At 46.4% G+C, this 22,895-nt stretch overlaps 1 protein-coding gene across 3 annotated transcripts in view; it reads right to left on the bottom strand.

Moving 5' to 3' along the window:
* C7H3orf70 (chromosome 7 C3orf70 homolog) overlaps positions 1-21,784 on the bottom strand; it is a 33,754-nt gene extending 11,970 nt beyond the window's left edge. Inside the window, exons 1-3 of one of the 3 annotated variants that reach the window (XM_072866502.1) lie at positions 21,456-21,784; positions 2,677-3,241; positions 23-2,585 (exon numbers count right to left, since the gene is read on the bottom strand). In XM_072866502.1, the coding sequence (XP_072722603.1) occupies positions 2,685-3,241; positions 21,456-21,627 (729 nt within the window). In that variant the 5' untranslated portion in view covers positions 21,628-21,784 and the 3' untranslated portion in view covers positions 23-2,585; positions 2,677-2,684. Of the gene's footprint in view, positions 1-22; positions 3,242-21,455 lie in introns of those variants that run through there. The other 2 variants (XR_012043254.1, XM_072866501.1) reach the window with 2 other exon arrangements.
* Between the last annotated feature and the right edge of the window lie 1,111 nt (positions 21,785-22,895).

Here is a 22,895-nt window from a genome sequence, read left to right as displayed (position 1 = left end):
TTAGGACAAGCAGAACTTCAGTTGTTTAGCATTTTATTAAAGAGGAAACATACACCTCTCCCTGGCAGAGTGGAGCAACGAGCCCAGGGCACGTCTCTTACAGCACGTCTACGCCAGTGTTTGTGCAAAGAAAAGAAATCACGTTTCTGTGAAGAGCGTGTTTCTGAACTGGGGTGCGTGATGGAGCACAGTGAGAAACCTGCCACTGTGCTGGCTGCTGAAACGCTTTCCAGAACTAGCCCTGTCCCACACCAGGCTGCTCCACTGATGTTTTACAGGTACAACAGGAGGAAGAGGCAGCTTATTTTGTGCTTAAGACATCTGAACAAATCCTGGGTAGGAGACACTCACAGCTTGTGAATATTGCTAAGTACTTACAGTTAAGAAAGAATGTATCCTGACGACAGTGATATGAACCTGCAAGACCACAGGATCTTACAGCAAGTCTTGGTCATAAATACCCAACTGAGTTTCACTCTGCTCACAGCCGGTGCCCCCTAACAGCAGGAGGCAGGCAGCTCCTGCTTGCTTCCAAACAAGGTGAGCTCATGCCAAGTCAGAGGGTCCCAATGACCTTTCCTGTGCTTGGTGCCCGCAGCGAGAGCTGGCAAGAAACACCCTGTCCTTGGGAAAGGCCCCGCTTCTGCGAGTCCCTTGGGAGGATGCATCAGCCAGCCCACCCTGTCCTCCTGGGAAGCTGAAGCTGCCTCTGGGAAGAAAGCTCAGGCAGGCCAGCCACAAGAGTGAGCTTTTTCGCTCTCCACTCAGATTACAATTGAAAGATTAAATATGAATAAATGCTGTAGGTTTATACATAATGCTTCCTTCTACCTATGGAATGTGTCTGGTCAAACGACACTAAAAATGTTAGAAACCTTAGTTAACCAAGACAGACAACTCTGCCCTTAAAAAATAAATAAATCCTATTTCGTTTTACTACAGCCTCCGTTTAAATGCCCTCAGAAAAACAGAACATTTTCAGGTGCCTGTTCATGCAATGGCCCAAGTTCCTCATTTAACAAGCATTGCACTTTTTTATGTAAGTCATCAAAACTATAAAACCTATTATATTTGTCTGAAAGTGTTAGTCTAAAAAGTACAGTATTACTTTATAGCCATTTAGGGTAAACTCCTAGCACACGCGCATGTGCATGTACACACACTGTTGCCTAAACATTTTCTAAAGATACTGATTACAAAGTGTATAAAATTAGTAATATATTGTCAGGATACAGTGAGAGAGATGAGCCATCCTATAACACAGACTATAATCTAGTATCAATCACTAAACTGTACACATTTACACAGCTTTATATTCACCAATGACTTTTGAAACATAAACAGCAAATACACAAAGAAATTCAGTAATGCTGTTGAAAACACAGTTATTACTGACTCCAACTGATTCAAGCTGACTGAAATCTTCTGAGAATTACATTTTTGTTTTGTCAAGCAGGGCTGAAACCAAACCACCAGTGAGACAGCTTGCTCTTACCAGCTATTTGAGGAAACCCCTGTTCAGAATCCGCTCTTGAACTGGGTGCAAAGCAGCAGGAGCCAAAGCTTCCTCTCTCCACTAGAATGACCTTAGGCTGTATTTTAACAAGAACCCCCACTACTGAGCCTGTGGGCCACCTCCCACAGGTACCTCCATGCTGTCCCCAAGCTCTGCCAACACAGTGGTGTGGCTGAGAAACTTTTTTTTAAAATTTTGTTATTCTTCAGGCAAATGCAGGCCCTGAGGCCATTTGGTCCTGAGTGCACGTGTGTGGCACCAAACAGCACAGGAGGAAGCAGCGGGCAAAGCTGAGGGTGGATTTTGTGTGTTTGGAGGTAGTCACTTCCTTCGCCTATCATTTTACACTCCAGTCTAGCATGGTATTGGTTAGACAGCCGTGCTTCCATCTCTGCCTGCTCCCCCTCCTGCTGAGCTGCAAAAGCCAGATCCCCTTCCTGAGATCCATGTAAAGAAAAGGGACCAGCTGGATCCAGGCAACTGATCCCCCTCCAGAGCAACAATTGCCTTCTCAGGAGATTTCAGAGCCTGACCTAACTCAGCAGATGCTCAGTGCATAGCCTGGAGAAAAGTTGGAGGCACTTTGTGCATTCTCTAGCCTGCCATACCAACCCACTGGAAGAGTGGTGCCAACAGCCTTGAAGAAGGGTCGCACCAGCACTAGAGAAAAGGATGGACAATGTGCAAGGACAGACAGAGACGGAAAGAGCCTCTTGCCGCCACACCTCGCGTAGCGGTTTGAGAAAGAATAAGGGCAACTTGGTTTTGCTGCTCACAGGCGTGCTGCACTAGCTCACCCTCTGTGCTTTGAAGGCCCACTGCTAACATCCTGACAGATGGAAACACCTTGAGTGGCACATCCTTGTATGAGTAGTATATGATGTAACCCAGACCAAGATTAGAGCCTATTTCAGCTATAAAAGTCTTAAGATTTATCACTACCTTATGTGCAGATGTGGGAGATCTGATCAGGCTGAGAACGTGTTAAAATTGCTCAGGCTGCTGCTAGTTCACCAATATGCAAGTCCCATGACCACACTCCCATGAGGAATCTGAAATATCAAGTGCACTGGAAAAAAGGGATTGTCAGAAAAAAACAGAAATATAAATACTACAAAAGCAACATTACTGAGTGGGAACTGGACTGATCTGATACCAACTTGTCGGATCACACAGTGGTTTCTATAGTCTCAATCACTTCCATTTCGCACTGCGAGGGTGACAAGAGTGGGCATTCATCTGGTTCCCAGCTGCTATCCGGGCTGTAATCTTCTTCTGAACTTAGCTCGGCCACCCCCTCCGTGTCCTCATCACATGACTCCATGTAGTGAACCCCAACTGCATTGATCCCGGAGTCCTCGGAGCTGGAAGGGGATGAGCAGTGATCTGTTTTTGGTGTATTGCTCTCTTTTGTGATTAAGGCATTGCGAACAGGGACTTCCTCCGGCTTTATCTTGTGGGGCACGGGGGGAGGCTGCCTCTGCACGTAGCACATCTTCCCGTTGATGCATTTCACACGGTAATTGTCAATGAAGAGGTCTGCGATCGTGCAGAACTGCGGGGAGTCAGGGGGCAGAGGGGGCTGGAAGACAGGCGCAAACTTCAAAAAGTGTTCGGTGAGCGAAACAGAGATCTGGATGGTGTTCGTAGACTCCCGAGGGCAAACGGGTATTTCGGTGCTGGGAAGCTGCTCTACGGGTGTCATGGGCTGATAGACATATTTACCTGTGGGGAAAAACAGAAAAGCAGCATTTAAAGATTGTTATCTTTAAGTTGGAAACAAACTGATGACATGATGCTTGCCCTTGGCCGTTAATAATAACCAATGGTTCCCTGCAGTCAGTAGCCGCTCTGTTTTCAATGGCCTCAAAGTGTTTAGTCCTCTCCTGGTATGGATTCTCTGATGCTTAATACTGTAGGTAAGCACAACCTTCCTTACCCCAGTCCTGCTCCTCTCCCTGCCCCTGCTTCAGACATCTGTAGGACATCACTAACTGTAGAAAATTAACTCCAGGGGCACAACTCCATAGCTAAGAAGTGGGACAGATGCAAGTCTGCCTGCACCCCTTTCTAGGGGAAAGAAAACTGAAAAGATGCTCAGAGACTTTTTTTTTTCACTGAACACAGAGCAGTTCTAGCTTACATCTTTGCTACAATGATCTAGGTTTTGTAATATTATTATTATTCCAAAGTACAATGAGTCTCCCTGCATGCGTTTACATTTTTTTTTCCTGGGGACTAAATAGTGTTTTTCTGTATTATAAACCAGAGGTTCATACATGACTGCAATTAGAATTAAGACAGAAAATAAGGGAATTCCCAAGCCATAGAAATGCTTTTTGCATCTTGATTATCTGGTTAAGTAGTAAGAAAATTGGATTATGTTGGTTATACAGAGCTGAACCAAGTGTGAACTGAAAAATCTTTACTAAAAGAAATAAATGAGCAGAAAATCAGAACTTTGTTAGGAAAAACTGAGAAACCTGAGGCTATGCCTAAGACTGTAAAATGCTGCATTTTATTTGCATGAAGTCTCTGAAAGATTCATCTCTCCCTAGGGGCTCATACACTATGAAAGCACAAATTTCCAGAAGACTTGCAAGTAGTGGGGCTCTCAGAAGAGTTTTGATGTACTAGTTGCAAATACTGCTTTGCAAAGGCAGAAAAAGTATCAAAGCACTGAAGGACTGTTTTGATGCTTGAAGCTCTCCAGGTAAGGAGCAGAAAGCCACCAAAGTCTTGCTGCATTAATGAATCCAGCTGTGCAGCAATGAGATCTGCCACACATTTTTGTGTCTGCAGCTCAGAGGTAGGTGCAGCCCTTCTCCCCCAAATTACTCATTCCTTTGGAAAATTGGAGCAGTGACTGCATTTCTGCTCAGGGAGGCTGAGCAGGGCCCAGGCCAGCAGCAGGAAAGAAGCACTTTCCTCTCCCCAAGGAAGGGCTCGCTCCCCACGCCATGCCTCTCTGCAGTAAAAAAATCCCATCCTCAGCCTGGGAATCCTTCCCAGACGTGGGAAGAGCTCTGGCTGCAACAAGTTCCCAGCCAGCGTGGCATTTGGTGCCCAGCCGCCTGTTGAAAGCACTGGCAATGGGACAGGCTGAGAGATCCCAACTCTCGGCTGCAGCAGCCTCTGGGGTGTTCGCTGCCTCTGCCAGCCCCGACAAGCCAGGGCCCACACACAAGCTGTGCTTTGCCAGCCCAGCTCCAGCACGTCACCAGGGGAAACCTCGAACGCTGGAGAAGGCTTTTCCCACCCCTGCTGCACTGTTGGTATTGGAAGGGAAACAGCTCGTGTGAAAGTCAGCTGTGCTCCTCTGCTGGGACTTCAAACCCCTCTCGCCAAAGGACAGGGCGAACAGAGGAAACGCCACAAAGAGCGCAGAGCTGAAAGAAGAGCTTAGGGAGCACTGGAGCGTGGGAGAGGCACACTGCGAGGCCAGCACATGCAGAAAGCAGGCTCAGAGGAACAAGCACCAGACACGCTGAAGAGAAAAGCCCACCCCTGTCGTGCCATGGGAGAGAACAGCCAACTGAGCCAGGCTGAGAGCAGCAAGATGGCAGCAGTGGGTGGGCAGGGGAAAAGAACATTTTGTGAATAGATTTGACCAGCTCCCCTCGAATACCTCATCAAGCACTTTTTTCCTACAATCTGTGGAATGATAATTGTTAGAGAGCCACTGGAAAAGCTCAGTGAAAATAAAACAACCTTTTTTCCCTCCTGTTTGATTATGGCTGGATGGCAGAAAATACAAAGACATCCTCTCCACTTGCCATCTTTTTAACATACCATGGTCTAGTTTCTAAACTTGCAGTGACTCAGAGGAATTAAGTGCTAGCATCAAACAACTGAACACTTCAACCACAGGCAGAGCAGACCTCTTACTCCTGCGGTGCCCTTTGGAGCAGCAGCACAGATATTTCGATTCTGGCAGTCACTGAGGGATGGGGTCTCTTGGGCATTTTTCAAATCTTGCTGACACAGCTTCTCTGGGAAGCTCTCCAGGGCAGGTGCGCAGACCTTACTTCCACAACCCACTGTAACAGCAGCAGCCCATGGCTTCCTGCCATCCGCTGCCATTCTCCAGAAATCCTTCTTTGAAATTAGTGAACATTAAATATGCTACTATCTTGCAAAGCAACACACATGACCAATTAGCGTGCTGCTGGTTGGAATAGTGTCTGATAAAATTCAGCTCACAGAAACTGAAATGCAGCCTACCCTTGCCTGAAACCACGATGCTGTATTTATTCATATATTTGGAGCGCTTCTGTGTGGGCTCCTATTCCATTCCATTGACAACCAATGATAAAAACAGATAGTAGTGAAAAAAAATTTCTCAACTCAATGTTGTGCCACCTCTATCTTAAGTATCCAAGGAAGGCCCTAGTGAAGATTTTAACAGGATCAAGAAAAAAAAAAAAGGTATCTGCACAACAGGACTGTATTTTTCCACTTAAAATAGCCACCACATGCTGGCAGAAGGCTGGGGGACATTGGGAGAAGAAAGCAGCGGACTTAAGACAAGGTAGCTTACAGCATGGACATTGAATGATAAATCTTTGATTCATCAGTTTGACTTTTTTTTCCTCCCCCAAAAGTGGCAGCAGGGGGAGATGAGGTGTTACCTGGGAGCTCAGCTGGTTGTTTTACCATTGCAGCAGCATGTGGTAATTCTCTGCGTGTTTCAAAACTGCCCTGCTGGCACTAATTTCAGGGTATGAGAAAACAGAGGCTATTCTGTTAACAGAGGATTTCAGATCCCCATTCGTGTGACCTTACAGTGGCTGAAACCATTTCCTCACGTTCCAAGGACAAGCGCTCTGCCAGGGTAAAGCAGGAATCGCCCAACAGAAAAAAAGAGAGTTTTCTACATGAACTGATTTCTACATTTTTTTAGAATTCTGGTACAAGTTTGTTAAGTTGCAGCTAGTTTTAGGGCCAAGTTTATTTTAGACAGATTAAACTTATGTTTTAAAACATAATCAGGTCCCTCTTTAAGGGGTGCTGGTGCTCACAGCTGGGACTGTCAGACTGCATCACAGACAAAGCTGTGGTTCCAGCCTCAGTTACAACTCCTTACCCTATATAATGCATGTAAATACATCAGCCATGACACATCCTGTGAAAAATAAATGCAGAAATTTAAAAATAAGATTGCCCCCCACCCCTGCAGCTTGCAGGATTGGCAGGGATGTCTTTTTCACAGAAAATTACCCCAAAAGCACAAGTCCCCAAGTTCTCTTATAATACATCTTGGTCTGATCAAACTCCCACGGAAATAAACAGCAATATTTTTGCTGACTTTAAACAGCTGGCAAAAGTCTACGATAAAATAGTATTTTGAGCACCTATTCTGATACATTCCTTTTAATATGCCAGCATGTAATTTATTGCCTATTTATTCCAACCAAGTCAGTTGAAGAATTCTGCAATTGAGCTGTGCTGATGAATGCTCCTGTAAATTACAGTGTTTTGCACAAATACAGATGCCAGACTAGACACTGCATCGCAAGTTGTTTCCTGGGTCACTTGCCACCGCTGCCTATGCGGAAGATGGTAATTTGCTGAAGGAAAAATACTGCACATGCTGAACACATGTCCAAAAATCAAACTCCAAAAACAGTGAAAAACAGTTTGCTGCATTTGCAGAAGTTTGGGAAGCTCTTGAGCACTGTAATAGCTGCTATGGAGAAGCATCACAGTTCTGGCTCTGCCACTCCACCACTGTGGCAAAAGGGCCCAGGGGAAACAAGAGCCCGTTCCTCTCCTGGATGTTTAACAGGAAATGTGTGAAACTAGGCTCTGCCAAAATTATTTTCATGATAAGTCTCAATTATCCACGACAGCCATATGCTAACAGATGATATGATGAAATGTGAGACAATGAGAGACTTCAGAAGTAGGTATGTAGGCTACGCTTAACTGTCACAACCAAAAGCCTGCACCAGTACCTACACTTTCTGCTGCTACATGCTCAAAGTGTTATCCTCCATAAACGCTGCACCTTTGTCTGATCCCAGTCACACAGCAACAGCAGTTTGTGCACAACTAAAAAGGACTGATTGTTTTTCCATTTGTTCATTATTCAACTGACCCTTGTGAAGGCCTAAAAAAAAAATTCTCCAGAGAATTAGCACACACTAAAGCTGATACTCAGCTGCAAAACAACTATTCCAGATGTGTCCAATGAGGTAAGTACTGGGCAGTGCTCATCTCCCTGCTTGTCTGTTCACAGAAATATGATTTTTATTGCCAAATCTGATGGATGCTGTTCACCAAAGCCTTGGCTCCACGCCTCCAGTGCCACCTGCCAGCAGGTTAAGGCAGAATCCAGCAGAGCAGTGAGCTCTACCATGACCTGCAAATCTTGAGCAGACTCATACAGCTCGGAAAATTTTTTATCCCCAAAAGTAGACGCACACTTCCATATAATATATATATAAAGTCTGTTTGTGGCATTGATTACCAGAACTATGTGGTTGATTGATTGGAAGCTGTATTATAGTGTCTCCTACTTACAAAAAAACAAATACAAGCCTTTAGAAGCAAGCCACGAGGTCATTTCTTTCTGATTATTTTGCTAATTGAGCAGTCTGTATGCATACTCACTGAACAGACACAGCAGCAATTTCTGTGGCTAATACAAAATAACTTAACCATGAAATAAGCAGCAGTGCTGCTTAAACATTTTATTCTCCACTTCCCTTCGTCCCAGCATTCTAGTTTACCTCTGACACTCATTAACGTGCTTGGCATATTAAAAAAAAGAATAAATCCATCTTTCACCAGTGAGGTTTCTCATAATAAATTCTCAAGTTTTACCCTCTCAAAATGCTACCTTGAAGGATTTTTCTTCCTAATAAACAACAACATGAATTGCAATGCACTTCAGAAAATAATAAAAGATTGCTGTGGATCTTCAGTTGTTGATCTTACAAGTCTAAGTCAGCGATACATACTGTGTATATTTGTTTGCATGCAAGACATTTAGGCACCTTTTAACTGAAACAGAAAAGCTTTTTTCTTATGTATTCTCTCCTGTGCAGCTGCTTGGACAAAGATTTCTATACCCTCCAACCTGCCAGCTCATCTACTCTCTAAAAATCAGCAGGGTTAATGAAGACCTGCTAAACATACACTATTTAACCATAACCTGTCTCAATTTAACCTGCACTGCTCCCAGGCACCTGAGCTGGCTGAGCACTTGTAGTGAAAGCACCTAGCCAAGGTGTGCTGGAAGAGAACCAGCTCTGATCTCACCAGACATTTCAGTGCCTTTGGCTGTGATGTCTGATTCAAGGAGGCTGAAGCCCTGACCTCAACCATAGGGCAAAGCACACGGGCTGACATTTAGGCAGCTGTGTGTTCCCACCGAATAAGGGTGTGCAAAGGGTGTGTGCCGTTGGTGCCCATGGTTTAACAGCAGAGAGCTGCTCTTTAAGTGTTGGTGACTTGTTTCTGCTTGAACCTACACCTTTATAACAGCACCAGTGATTGTTGGTTGCAAAGTCAGCCGGGATTCTCACTCCAGCCATGCAAGGCTCTCCTATTGCCACACACAACCCTATCAAAAAAACCCCAAAAACCAAAAAACACAGCTTACATGGGTGGGAAATCAGTCCCACTATGAAGAACATAAAAAAAATTCTAATCAAGTACCGCACAGCTTTGAAGGAGCAAAGGCAAAGCAAGTATTCGTAATGCATGTATAACACGAGACAGTATTACCTTGGAGGGATTCTGCATTAGTCTAAGGAGAGTTCACAACACGGGGACTCTTCCACATCTCTCTGTGTGGGGAAGCCTTGGAGATCAGCTTCTCAAGCACTGGCTTTCTTTGTAGCAAAAGATGGAGAACTACCAAGCGTTCTTCCAGTGGGACTTGTTTCATATGTCACCAGTGTGGCAGGAGAGACAAGTCTGTCTCTTTAGGAAGAGCTAACTGGATGCACACCCCTCGGACGTCTAAATGAAGTTGTCTTGCAGGTGATGACAGCTACAAGCTGGAGTAGTGTGTTGCTGCCTGGATTGGCACAGTAGCCCAAGGGCAACGTATAAACTGTCAAAACACCCAGCTGGTTTTCCAAGATCCCTGGGGCAGTGGGTGGCACACATGGCAGACAGCTCTGCTGTAACAGACTGGCCTGTGGTCAGCCCCAGTCTGTGCGCAGGAAGGAACCGGGTATCGTGTCACCAATGAAAAAGCGGAAAGTCAGGGCAGACGGAGGGTTTTCCTCCTCTACAGACTAAAGCAAAGCTCGCTGCCCACAATCTGGAGATGTATATTGACGGGCACTCGGCACTCTAAGCCTGCTTGAGGTACCCACCACACCTTTTTTTCAGAAGCATTCAGCAGAAGAGTCATCTGAAAGTGTGATACTGGCCTGAACACCTACACGGGGATGCTGCCTTCCAGCCCCACAGGCTGCAACAGCAGACAAAGTAACTGCCTCTGGCCTTCCTCCTTTCTCTCTCCAGTTATATGCACAGCTTGGGACAACAAACCTTTGCAAACAAAGATTGCCCTAACCATAAATATTCACCAAGGACTATAATAGCTTCAAATTACACTTTGCTTAGAGCACAGTAATAGCTTTTCCAGAAGGGCGAGAACAAATGGAAGGAGAAACCTGGAGTACATTTACAGATGGCACATGTAAAAAAACCACTACTAACCCAGTTCCCATTTCTTTGTATTGTTTGGAATAGCCATCATGTTGTATCTAGCAAAACATCCTGGGCTGTGTTGGGAACGTGAGACATGGAATAAGCCACCAGAGGAACAGAAATATTTCAGGACACTGAGGCACTGTCAGATTTACAGTACAAGCTCAAGTAGAGCTGAACTGTGCCATTGGTGGTTATAATGAAGCATAAGTAAAATGCTTGTCGACGTTGAAGGAGCCTCATAGATAAAGATATGCAACACCTGAATGCAAGTGATACTTTCACCCTGCACTTCTTCCAAAGAACTTTGAAAGAGCACTGAGATTGTTCAAACAAATTTCTAGTGCAGGGAACACAAATAGAGCATCCTGCACATTTCCAGTACTTCTGGCATAACTAGAAGGCATAGTAAGGGATCATAAAAGAGACTCCAAGGACACAAGCCAACTCTGCAAAGGAACATCAGTTACCCCACCACCACCACAAAAGAAAAAGAGATCATGCAATGGGACCGTAGCAGCCTGGAAATACACCAGGAAACATTAGCAGGCTCTGACCTAACAGAAGTGTATAATTACAAACAGCACCTTCTCACAGAAGCACCTACATCAGAGCACTAACAAATCCATCCCATTCCCGACCTCATCCAAGCACAGAAAAGAACCGGTCTAGCAATGTTTCTACAGTGGCTCCCCCAGCAGCAATTTTGTACAGTTGCCAGTTCTCTTCTCATGTGAAAGAGAGGTGTTCCCTCTCATTGCTGTATAGCGAGACAGCTGTGACAGCCCTTGACTTGATGAGCCATAAGCTTTTCACAGGAAACCAAGACAGACAGGGGAAAAAAAACCCAGCAAGTTTTTCCTTCATCAAATTTGTATTTTAATGCCCTTTTGTCTTGATTTGTTTTAAATACAAAAAGGATCATGATTGTACATGCCGTGAGCTGTCTAAGCCTTTCAGGGTTTTCTGTGCATGTCTGCTTAAGAGCAGGTAACTCGCAAATGCAAACAGACCCTGGAGCTTCCTTCTATCATCCCTGCTCTTTCCTCTCATTTCTTACATGGATTTACGAGACTTAAAGAAAAAGCAACCCTGAAGGTTCAGAAATGTTTCATGCAGCCATAAACCCTCTTAAAGGGGCCATATTTGCTTGCTAACCATTGTAAGGGAACAGAATATCGACACCCGAAAGAGCCATGAACAACAATGCACGCCATATGTGTCTTCTGAAAGGAGCTTTTTCCTTTCGGTACCTGTGAGAAATGTCGCACTTATCACAGGTATACTAACCCCAGCCCCAGCACAGCCCCATGCTGGGTTACAAGAACACACACACCCCACAGCGCAGGCATGAAAAGCATAGCAGTCAGTCTCACATACCTCCACAAGCACAGCTTATCGTGAGCACAGCAGCTAAGCGCTGGCTATCACAACCTGAGCTCTGAACCCAAGGACGTTTGCCTTCCAACATCCCTTTACAAAGCTACCCCAAAGGGGAGAACAACCACTCTTTGCACATTTCCCTCAAAAATTTTATCCCCAACTTACACTAGATATTTTTAAAATTCAGTAGAGAAGATAGATAGCAAAAAAAACGGCTTAGTGCTAAATATTTATTCTACAAAACCATCCCTGTGCACCATCTGCTCAAGCTTCAGCATCCCATCATTTTCATGCAGACAGTCAGTGTGCTGATATGGTAACAAAGAAGGATCAGCACAGATCAGTGTCAGAAGCTACCTAGAAAATGAAGGCATTTCCTGGTATTGAGAAATCACAGGCACTAGAGAAACAAGTTAAATTCTTCCAGGTGCATAGTACATGCTGCAGGGGGGCACTCTGAGCCCCTGTATGCAATGGGAATGTTTTCCTCTGAATTCTCAAATAAACAGAACAGCTCATGGGTTCTTGAATGGAAAGTCCTCTCCAAAGGACTGTACCATGCAAGAAAAACCTGTGCTCTGCAGCCACAGGAGACAGCCTGTGGACGGACAGCTGAGGCAGGACGTTGTTTTTTGTAGCTTGGGATAGACACATCTTCATGGCTACAGCCTGTTTTCCTGGTGGGCTGACAGGAGAAACAATGGCATATGTGATGTGCTGTACCTGTGCTGCTCCCTTCCTGTTGTCAGAGTACAGGGTCTCCTGCTGACAAGTCATCTGTGCGGTAGCCTTACCAGAGTGCAAGCCTTCTGGGCTTGACAAACAACACATTCTTCAACTTCATTGCTGGGAACAGCGTCCTTGTTATCACAGGCCATTCTTTCAACGCTTGTTCTATTGCTTCTTCTGGTGCCTATCTGTGCACATTTCCATTCATACTTCATTCAAACCAATCTTTGTATTTCTATTACAAGCCTCTACCGAACCCATTTCTGGAGAATTTAAAGGACTACTCTCCCTGCTTATGCCCAGAATACATCACCACATGGAGTTGATGTGTGTAGGTATGGGTGCCAACCCTTCCCTTGGACGGGTGTGGGATGCAGCAATGCTTTGCATGAAAAAATAAAAGACAAGTACCACCCTTGGAAGACTGCAAGAGCTGATCAGTCCACCCTGACACAACTGATGGTGTCCAAGCCTTTCACCAGGGACAAGAGCCACTTGTGAGCGAGTGCAAACTCCTGGAATGCGGCTCAGGATGAGCAAAGCACTGAAATCCAAACAACACAGGCAGCCACACAGCACAAAGCATGAAGCAGTCAAGCACCCTGCCTGAAACGGCTGCAGGTGTGCTCCAGCACTGGCAGCACACATCAAGCAGCGAGAGGGACAACATCAGAGCATGCTCTCGCTGGGCACAGCAGGGAAAAGGCTTCAGGGCTGGGTGCAAGTACACAAACAAAACAAGCAGTTTTGAGAGCATACATGTGGGCTCTCAAGCTCTGCAGCCACCAGTGAGAACAAGAATACAAATGTATGCCTCTTGTTGAAATTGTTTTACAACATAGGTTATATATAAATTCCAACTGTTAGGTTGCCTAAATTAAAGTATGGGTATATTAAAAACAAGGCCCAGTTGCCAAGCAATCAGATTTTACTTTCCCAGTAGGTTTCTGACTTCCATCTATATGAATATACTGAACTATTGGCAAAAACATCTCTAAATTGCACCAACTGCACTTCTTGAATTCTGTGATCAGTCAGTACATAAAAATTGATTAGTGGAAGAATCAAAGCCATTATGAAAACATACTCTGTATCTTGTGGACAGATAAATTCATGAAGGTGCTGGAATAAAAACCACAACACACTAAAACAGGGTCATTTTATATGCCGAGAGAGACAGACATATATATGTACTACTTGGAATCCAATCTACTGTCGTCCAGCTTTTTACATTAGTATAAGCTTGTGCCATCCATCAACAGCTAAACCCACATTGTCACGGCTATCATTCTGGAACATCTTACAATGTTTGTGAGTAAAGCATTTTGCTTTTTGTCCCTTACCGAAACAAAAATTTCTGGTATGGCCTTACCAACGTGCAGAAGTAAGTTACCAAGGCTTGAAGTGAGTCATGAAGTGTAAGGTAGCATTGGTTAAGTTGAGAGCTATTACATAAAAACACCCCAAGATGTCCATTCTCTAAAAGCCCAGCTCTGCTAGTTCCATCTGCATGAGCACTGACAAAAAATTCTTGATGAGCACACAGGTGCTGCCAGGAAATTTGAGGTCCTGTGCCAGATACCTGAAAGCCTTCTTCAGTACTTCCAACAAACCTGAGCACACAGTCAGCTCTGCAGACCTGCAGGATGGAAACCATGAAGATGACAGTCTCATGACTCTGTTTGTCTCATAGGGCAATGCAAGGATATGACCATGGGCAACAGTTCAAGACACACAAAATATCCATCAGCAACCACAAGAGTAAGGATAATGCGTTAGAAGGCACTGCAGTCATACACTTCTGCATTTAGGCACTCTGAGTAAGCACACTTGCAGATTCAAGCTGGCAAACAGATCTCCTCACCTGCAGAGTCCAGGAAGGAAGCCACACACTTGCCACAGGCACTGTACTCCAGTATGAATTTTATCTTTGAGCTGTTACTCTGCAGTGAGAAAAGTGCCTGAAGCCTTTTACCAGAATGAAGACCTCTGAGCAGGAGTCTTCACCACGAAGCTGTTCAGAACGTCCTGAATTCACAGACAACTGCACCAGCTGACAGGATGCAACGTTAATGAACTTTTCCTTCGGAAGTACTTGCTTCTGGTAGGAAACATCCACAGCCTCATCATTTCAGGCTAGTCCTGAGCAGGCTTCATAAAAACAGCAGGTTAACCCTTCAAGCAGCTACAGAGGAGAGGTGTCATTTACCTGCAACTCAGGAGCTCTTACCAGCAGATCACTGAGTTTTGGGCAAGCAGACATAATTCTTTGTGAATCATGCTCCTCAGATGGACGGACAGATTATGAAACACAGCCTCATAGTCATGCATGACAAACAAGAGTTTTTGGCTGGCAGAAAGCATTTTGGTACACAAGGCCCCTTTTTCTCAGGACTTTTGGAGAAAGAAGCGCAGTGATTTCTATTCAGTCCTGTATGAGGCATAGAAGAGTTAGTCCTACAAGATGTACTTACAGCAAGTAACTTGAATTCAAAGATTTTCCTGTGGTCTATTCCTGTTAAGTGATATCAGGGGGTTTGTTAATTGTAATAGAACATGCATGTGTCTGAACATAACTGCATTATAGTAAAGATTTCAAAATGAATGACCAGCACATTCTTTCAAAGGTGCTGATGTTCCCACAGGGTATGATGAATCTACACATGTGGGTTCTCTTTGTGAGACACAGCTTCAATAGTACATTCATACTGTGATTTGTGGATTATAACTAAAACCAGAGCAACAAAATGCAATCCAGGTCCAGAATGGTGCACCCATAAAAACTGGTGGATAAGTGTTTTCCCTTAGAGTTACACTTCAGAATATATTAAGCTGACATTCTTCCCTTCATTGTGTACAGCTCAGTGAAATGAAGCTAGAATATCATAGCTCTTCAAAATACAGGTGAAGAGAAGATCTTGCACAGCCACGGGCAGCAAATCCTCATTAAAAGTCTTTTCCCATGACAAGCTGAAAAATCCACCCTTCTGCGGCTCTTGCCTGGTGCTCAGCATAATGCCTTGCTCATGCACAAACATTCTGTCCGGATACATGGACTTAAACTGGATGGATATTCAAATCCTTTTCACAGCAAAAGCAAATGAAAAATGCTTATTTCTCCTAGGATTTGTAATCATCCTCCCACCAAGACAAGCCATGTTTTCAGAGAACACCCAGCCCCAGAGTTCCTAGCCCCACTGCTCCATTCCTGTTTAGACAGTTTTCCACAGAGAAAAATGTATCACCTACTCCAAATATTCAGTCTCAGAATTTAAAACATAAGCATGTTACAACTCCCTTTTCATGTTTATCAACAACTCAATCATCAGGATGTAGTTTTGCCCATGGAACAGCACTGCTGGAAATTTAAGTTGCCATCACTGCTGCCAGGCTGGCTACTTCCAGTAAGCTCCAGTCTACATCACCTTTCGCAGACAGAGATACGTGTAAAGCACTGGTACACTACAGCCCTTTTGCTCTCTCCTGGATGTGGCAAAGAGTTTCATGGCCACCAAAAACCAATGCAAAGAAAACCCACCAGAACAAAAGCAAAGCTTTTGGAGATCTGCAATGTATGCAATGCTGCAGAGCACCCCAGGGCTTATTTTAGGATCCTCTCCAGGGTTGTGGCTGCTTCTCTAACATGGAGAGATCAACAGAAGCTAGCTGGCAGGCACACATGGCTCCTCTTTAGACCCCCAAGCTCTGTCATGGTGCACTTGAATACCTTCAATAACCATTTTAGCTCACTTACCAGTGGTCTGTTACAGGAAAGAAAGGCTGCCTTGCTGATTCCCTACTTATGGTTCCCACAGGCAGGCTGGGGTCTGAATAATTACACAGGCTTCAAAGATTGTCAGAGCCCCTGCTGATAGCTTCTGTCACTCAAGAGGTGGGAAAGACACCACAGAAATGCTACATGTGTGCACAGAGCTACTTATATGCTGCACACATCACTATGTAGCAGGGGAAAATACCAGCACCTGGCACACGGGGCCAGGGTGTGTACACTGCCAGAGGACAGGTAGGAGATGTGACGTGACACACAACATCACATCTTTCTCTCTGGAAGAGGTATAAATGCGTTGATAGAGAGCTTTCACCAGTTTTGTGGGACAGAAAATGAATGTTTTTATTTTAAAATGTTATAAAAAAAAACCCTGGTATTTCAAGTAGAGAAGAATGTGAGGAACAAATATCTGCTCAGAGTACACACAGGTGCAGTGACTGTACTGATTCGCTTCATTCCCTGGCAGCAGCTGTGGGAGATGGATAATTGCCTCTCACCGCCCAAGCACACAGCAGAGACCAACCACGGACCCAAAACTACGACTGGCTGGTCCACCTCCGGGGGACCTGCAGATGCCCATAAAACAGACACAATGAAGAAGCAATCGAGCTTGCTTTCAGAGTGAAGAAAAACCCTGGTCTCCCTGTTCAGCGGGCAGATAAACAAGAAATGTAAATATACTCTGATTCTGCCTCCCCAGAATATGAGCTGGCATGGCCAAAATCAGAGAAGTTGTTCTCCCCAAAACCACCCAGAACACACGTGCCCTTCATGGCATGCCACCCATCATATAAACCCATTTTCTCTTCTTGGCTGATGAAGGACAGTTCCTTGGGTTTCTTGCCAAGCCTGCCTGACCTCATGAAGAGACTGCCAGGTCTGGATCTAAACTCAGGGAGTAACAGTCCCATAATTACGTGATGCACACCAGAGAGCAGGAAGCTATTTCAGGGCACACCTGCAAGTGTTATACACCACGTAGCAAAACGCAAGGGCGGGGGAGCATTTGTGTCTTTTAAAACCTCTACTGCCACCACAATCTTTTTACATGTCTGAGCCTAGCAACTGTTTTGCCTTTCTGACCACCCAAAGGAGACCTCACAGCTTTCACCCATGCTTGGTTTGTTTTCTTGTAAACAGTCCAAACAGCTGAATCTCGCAAAAGTGGTGGAACTGAAATTTATTTGCCGCATTTAATTTTCAATATAAGATATGCAAGAGGCTTTAAGTAACTAAAAGACTGCTTTTTTGATGCTTAACCAGGGCAAAAATAAATAAATCACAGAAAGGCTAATATGAGGTAGCACAATTACTATCCATTGATACAACTGCTGTGAAATGAGTATTGTGGAACCATTATTCATAACATATTTTTGATAACTGCAACATAACATACTGAGAGTTTTGCAAGGTGTTTAACATAATGCAAGATATTCAGGTTAAAAAATGAAAACAGTTGCAATAGAATACCCTATTTTTGCATTGTCCAGGGATGAAGCCCATCTTGTAATTGTATCAAGTGTGATGCTTTCTCTGGTAAGCTAATTCTTAGGAAGTAAAACTAGCAAAACACAGTCAAAGTCCTGCTGTCAGGACAGATGCAACCCCGAGGATCTGATCCATTCTGACAGAAGCAGGTACCACCACACAGCCAGCAGCCTCGCAGACAGCATCAGTGCAAATCAGCCGCAGCAGTAATCCAGAAGTGAGGAAAGGAAGGCAGGCACCTTGCTGCAGACCTTCCTCTGGTGCATGTTTTCTCTGACTCTGGAAAAAGTAGATCTGAGTAATTTAAGGCTCTCAACCTGCATTTAATAAACAAAACCCCATAAGGCTGTCAGAGGGGAGGGGAGGAAGGTGAACAGGGGGCTGTCACTCTGGCAAGGGGAATGCACGCAGGGATAGACTGAAAGGGCGCAGTGCAAGCAAGAGAAATGTGTAACGGGACAAACATAGGAGCTGAAGTCAAAACACCTCTTGGGCCAACACCTTCTTCCCTGCAGGGAAGAGGACTCCGAAGGCTCAAGCCCTCATCCTGCTTCCACATGCAGACAGGAGTCGGCAGGCGCGCAGATGTCTGGCAGCATACAGGGGAAGGGTGTTGTAGACATCTATTGCAGCAGGATATGAGGTGCTGCCTGCTCTGCCGGACCCCTGATGCCCACAGCGGCAGGCGTCTCCAGTGACACCCAATGCACCCTGCCAGCCCTCCCATCTGCAGCCTCCCCACGCCCACCGGTGCTGCACATTTTGCGTGCACCTGCTTACGGAGGTTTTAGCTGGGTTCAGAGCTCCCCAGGCACAGGAGCACATTAGAGAACCACCTCCCATCTCACAGGGAAATCTGCTCCCCACCAAGCCCAAAACAGACTGAAAATGACCTGAAATAAACTCCCAGGCTTAGACACAGAAGTCATACAGATACCCACAGCGCTTGAGGTTCTTGGAGCTGTTTGGATACACTAAACAGTCTCTGTGATCTTGCCTGCCAGCTATTATTGCCATTTTACGGACAGAGAAATAAGAGGTAAAGAGAGCGCTTAAAGTACTGTTGGCACTTCAGAGCATGCCAACAAAAATGGCTTTGGGGAATTCAGACTAGGTTCTTTCTCAATTATTACTTTTATAGCCAAGTGGCTCTGCAACGCTAAATTGCTTCTGTCACTGAAGTAAGCAGATGTGATCCTGAATACACGAGGAGACAATCTACTCATTGTAGTAGTGGTGAGTTTTTGTAATTTTCAGTGTAAGTGCACTTTAACCGAGTTGACGTTCTCCAGGACCTTGGACACTGATGGAAAATAAGACTTCAAAGGCATTTTAATTGATGTAGAGCTTTCTGTACCCCAATACAGCTCTTAAGAGTCACAGAAAACCACTTTCAAGAACCGTCTGAGGATTCCCAAGTCAGTATTACAGCACTGCGTTTATGGAAGATAACTCCCAACACTGTTTAATTACATCCCTGACCTCTATACAATTTTCCATTACAGGCCTCATTCTTACCCCTTTTAAGTCCAACTCAACTCATTCTGCAGGAGCAGGATACAAAGAGATCTTTAGCTCTGAAATTTGCATTAGGAAATAAGGGGGCAAGAAGGGAGCGCACTTCTTCATGGCTTTCAGAAGATTAAACAAGAAAATGAGGTATGTGACTTCCTTAATTTAAAATCATAGTTTCATGGGGCAAATGTATCTCAAAGTTTCCTTAGCTGTAAAGGAGGAATTAAGAAGGAAGTCAGTACTTCTTGCAAAAGCTATAATTATTTTTAAAGCTTATGATTGCCACAGGGAAGCTAAGGGTTGGATGGGATCTCAAGTGGTCCTTCCAAGAGGGAATCAGCTCCATGTAACTCCTAAGAGACACCAGTCTAAGCCTTCCTTAAAGGCCTTCAAGGACCATGATTCCTCACTTTCTTAAGTACTCTGTTCCCTTGCTTCATTTCTCTTCCTAGTTAAAATGTTTTCTAATATCCAAACCTAAACTTTCCTTGCCACAGGTAAGTGATAACTGGTTATCTTCCAAGTGTGTGTAGAGAAGGACTAGAACACAGCTTTCTTTGCAAGGCTACTTTTACACTTTGCAAAGCTCATCTCCCCTCCCTCCATCAATCTTTTACAGCCCAAGTAACCCCTTTGCTTTTGCACCCCCCTGTAAATCGTATTTTCTAAGCTGATCACTACGATCTCCTACAGAACCTCCCCAGTTCTCCTACAGCTTTTTAAAGTGCAATGCTCAAAACAAAGCCCATTAGTCTGGTTTCATCATTACTGAGCTGAAGAGACTAATTAAATTGCACGCTTGCAATGCTCCTGTTAATGCATCCCCAAGTGAAGGCTCGGGTTCTGGTTTTGGATTTTTCTACCACAAAGGCTTCCTGCTGCTGATGCCCACTCAGTTTGCAATTCACCTTAATCCCCAGATCCTTCTCCACAATGTCACTTCTCCAGGTGTTCCCAGCTACACGTTTGACTTCCCCTTCCCAGGACCACCCCAACTGATTTCAGGTAACATCTCCAGTTTATAAACGCCATTTTGAGCTCCAATCCTGTACTCCAGAATGCTTATAAGCTCATATATCTTGATGGCGACCACAAACAACTGAGACCAGACAAATTTTGGAAAAGAAGAGTATATCCAGGTCATAACTTGAGGGCCTTTGTGTCATTGATGAAACATCCCTGTCCCTGTACAGCAGGTGACTATGGCACCTTCTGACATAGCCAGTTGTGCCACCACACAGTACTCACTTCAGGGCACAGGCAGAAATAAAACATTGTGCTGAGCTGATTTCAAATGAACCCCAAACCAAGGCGAAATTCCTAGAATGTGTATTTAATTCAAATAGAAGCTCTCATCCAAATAAAAGGTGGCTTTTTAGGCAGGCCCTTTTCCTCATTAAGCAAAATTTGCAAAAAGTGTCTGTCAGGGGGAATCCATGTAGGAGATTAAATTACAAGGAGAGATGGCGACAACTTAAAAGGAGAACGGGATGTCAGGAGCCAAGGGGCATCTTCAGCAGCACCAAGCAACCTTCACACAAGGGTCCAACTTTAACCCCAACCATCCAGGCTTTAAGATCTCCAAAACACAACACGACCTAAATACACAGCTCCATCACCATTTCCTGACCTCATACCAACCCGCTGTTTGAAATGCCTGCTCTTCAAGGCTATATGTGTTTAATTATTCATCAAACTATGTTTGGACATCCACAGTTCAATCCCAGCCTCCATGATTATACACATCAGTATCTTGAATACAGATATTAAAGTCATTGGGCGCCTTTTCAACATAGTTGGATCAACACTGGGTTTTGAAACAGTATCTATCTGCTATATATATCCTAAAGCAGTTACTTCTCTACTCAAAAGATTTTAAACCGTATGCTTGTAAAAAGAAAATAATTAGAACCGAGAACGAAGTAGCTGGCGAATGCATCCTCCGGTGAAAAGGACAGCCGCATGCAGCAGCAGCGGTGTGCGAAGGCAGCAGCCAGCGCCACAAGCAGCTCACCCTTCGGCCGTCACCCGGCTCTGAGGGGTGTTTGGACGCCAGGCCCTGAGGCAACTCTCCCGAGCACCGCCGCTGCAGCCGCGCCGCTGCCCCGCCCGGCCACCCCTCCGGGAGCAGTCCCGAAGTTTGGGGTCCCACCGCAGCAGGCTCGGCCCCGGGCTCTCCACTGCGGCCGCGAAGCCGCCGCGCTGCCGCCAGCCGCCTCGGCGGGGACAGCTCCGGCGGGCTCCTCCCGGCCGGCCGGCAGCCCCGCCGCGGGACGGGACGGGGCGGTGAGGCGGACCCGGGCAGCGCGGCGCGCGGGGACCGTTGTCGGGACCGTTGGGACCGCGCGCTCGCTCACTCACAGTGGCACCATCCCAGGTGGCAGCACCAGTGGAGGCGGAAGCAGCGGCCGTGGCTGTGGGTGGCGCAGAGCGAGAGCCCGTCGCAGGGCTGGAAGTCGGGTCTGCCCGCGCAGCTGCGGGCCAGCGCCTGAGCCTCGTCCAGCTTCTCGCTCTTCGCCGCCGCCCCGCTCATGGCGCCGCCGCTCCGCCCGCAGCCCCCGCGCCGCAGCGGCCAGGAGGAGGAGGAGGAGGAGGTGGTGGAGGAGGAGGAGAAAGAGGAGGAGAAGGCGCCAAGCCGCAGCGGGGACCGCCCGCCCGCCCAGCGCCGCGGGGGGCAGCGCCGCGGGCAGGGCCCGGCCGCCCGCCCCGCCGGCTCCTCCCCGCCCCGCCCCGGGTCGGCGGGCTGCCGCCCCTCCCGCCCGTCCTTCAGCACCGCCCGCTGCCCCGGCCCCCGACGGCCGCCCGGAGCCGGGACGGGGGTGGGCAGACCCGGGCGTGCGGCGGTAACACAAGGGCAAAGCCGCTCCGGAAGCAAGGTGGTCCACCGCGGCGTCCCGAGGCCGGGCTGGCCAGAGGTCGGGTCACGCCTCGGGCTGCCCTACGCGCTGTGTTACACTGGGAACACCAGCTGTGCTGCGCCGAGGTGTGCATGCAAAGGCACCTGCTGTAAATTTTGACCCATTATGAGATTTAACTGATTTTCAAAAGCATCTTGTAGTGGCAGGAGCACACGTGCATGAGCAGCGACCAGTCCTGGCTAAGCCAGCCTGGCTCCCAGCAGAGATGAGTAATGCCAGCGGGCCACAGTGCCAGGCACTCCTGGGCCAACCAGCTCCCCGCAGCATCCCCCTCTCGCCCATGCCATGACAGGGCGTGCAGAGCTCCTCTCTGGACCCCACTGGGCTTGTTAAATGGGATCCAGGCACCCTTGCATCTGGGTGGCAGCCTCCAAGGAGTGTGAGGAGGAGGCAAGCAGGCTTGATTACATGATGGGGGTGCTGGTTGACAGCTGCCTGAACATGAGCCAGCAGTGTGCCCAGGTGGCCAAGAAAGCCAACAGCATCCTGGCTTGTATCAGGAATAGTGTGGCCAGCAGGAGTAGGGAAGCGATCGTGCCCCTGTACTCAGCACTGGTGAGGCTGCACCTCGAATACCGTGTTCAGTTTTGGGCACCTCAGTACAAAAAGGACATTGAGTTGCTGGATCGTGTCCAAAGAAGGGCAATTAAGCTGGTGAAGGGTCTGGAGAACAAGTCTTATGAGGAGCATCTGAGGGAACTGGGGTTGTTTAGCCTGGAGAAGCGGAGGCTGAGGGGAGACCTTATCGCTCTCTACAACTACCTGAAAGGAGGTTGTAGTGAGGTGGGTGTCAGTCTCTTCTCCCAAGTAACTAGTGATAGGACGAGAGGAAATGGCCTCAAGTTGTGCCAGGGGAGGTTTAGATTGGATATGAGGAAAAATT

Source organism: Ciconia boyciana, chromosome 7 (genome assembly GCF_034638445.1).
Source record: "Ciconia boyciana chromosome 7, ASM3463844v1, whole genome shotgun sequence".
Lineage (NCBI taxonomy): Eukaryota > Metazoa > Chordata > Aves > Ciconiiformes > Ciconiidae > Ciconia > Ciconia boyciana.
This window is presented reverse-complemented; position numbering and strand designations above follow the sequence as displayed.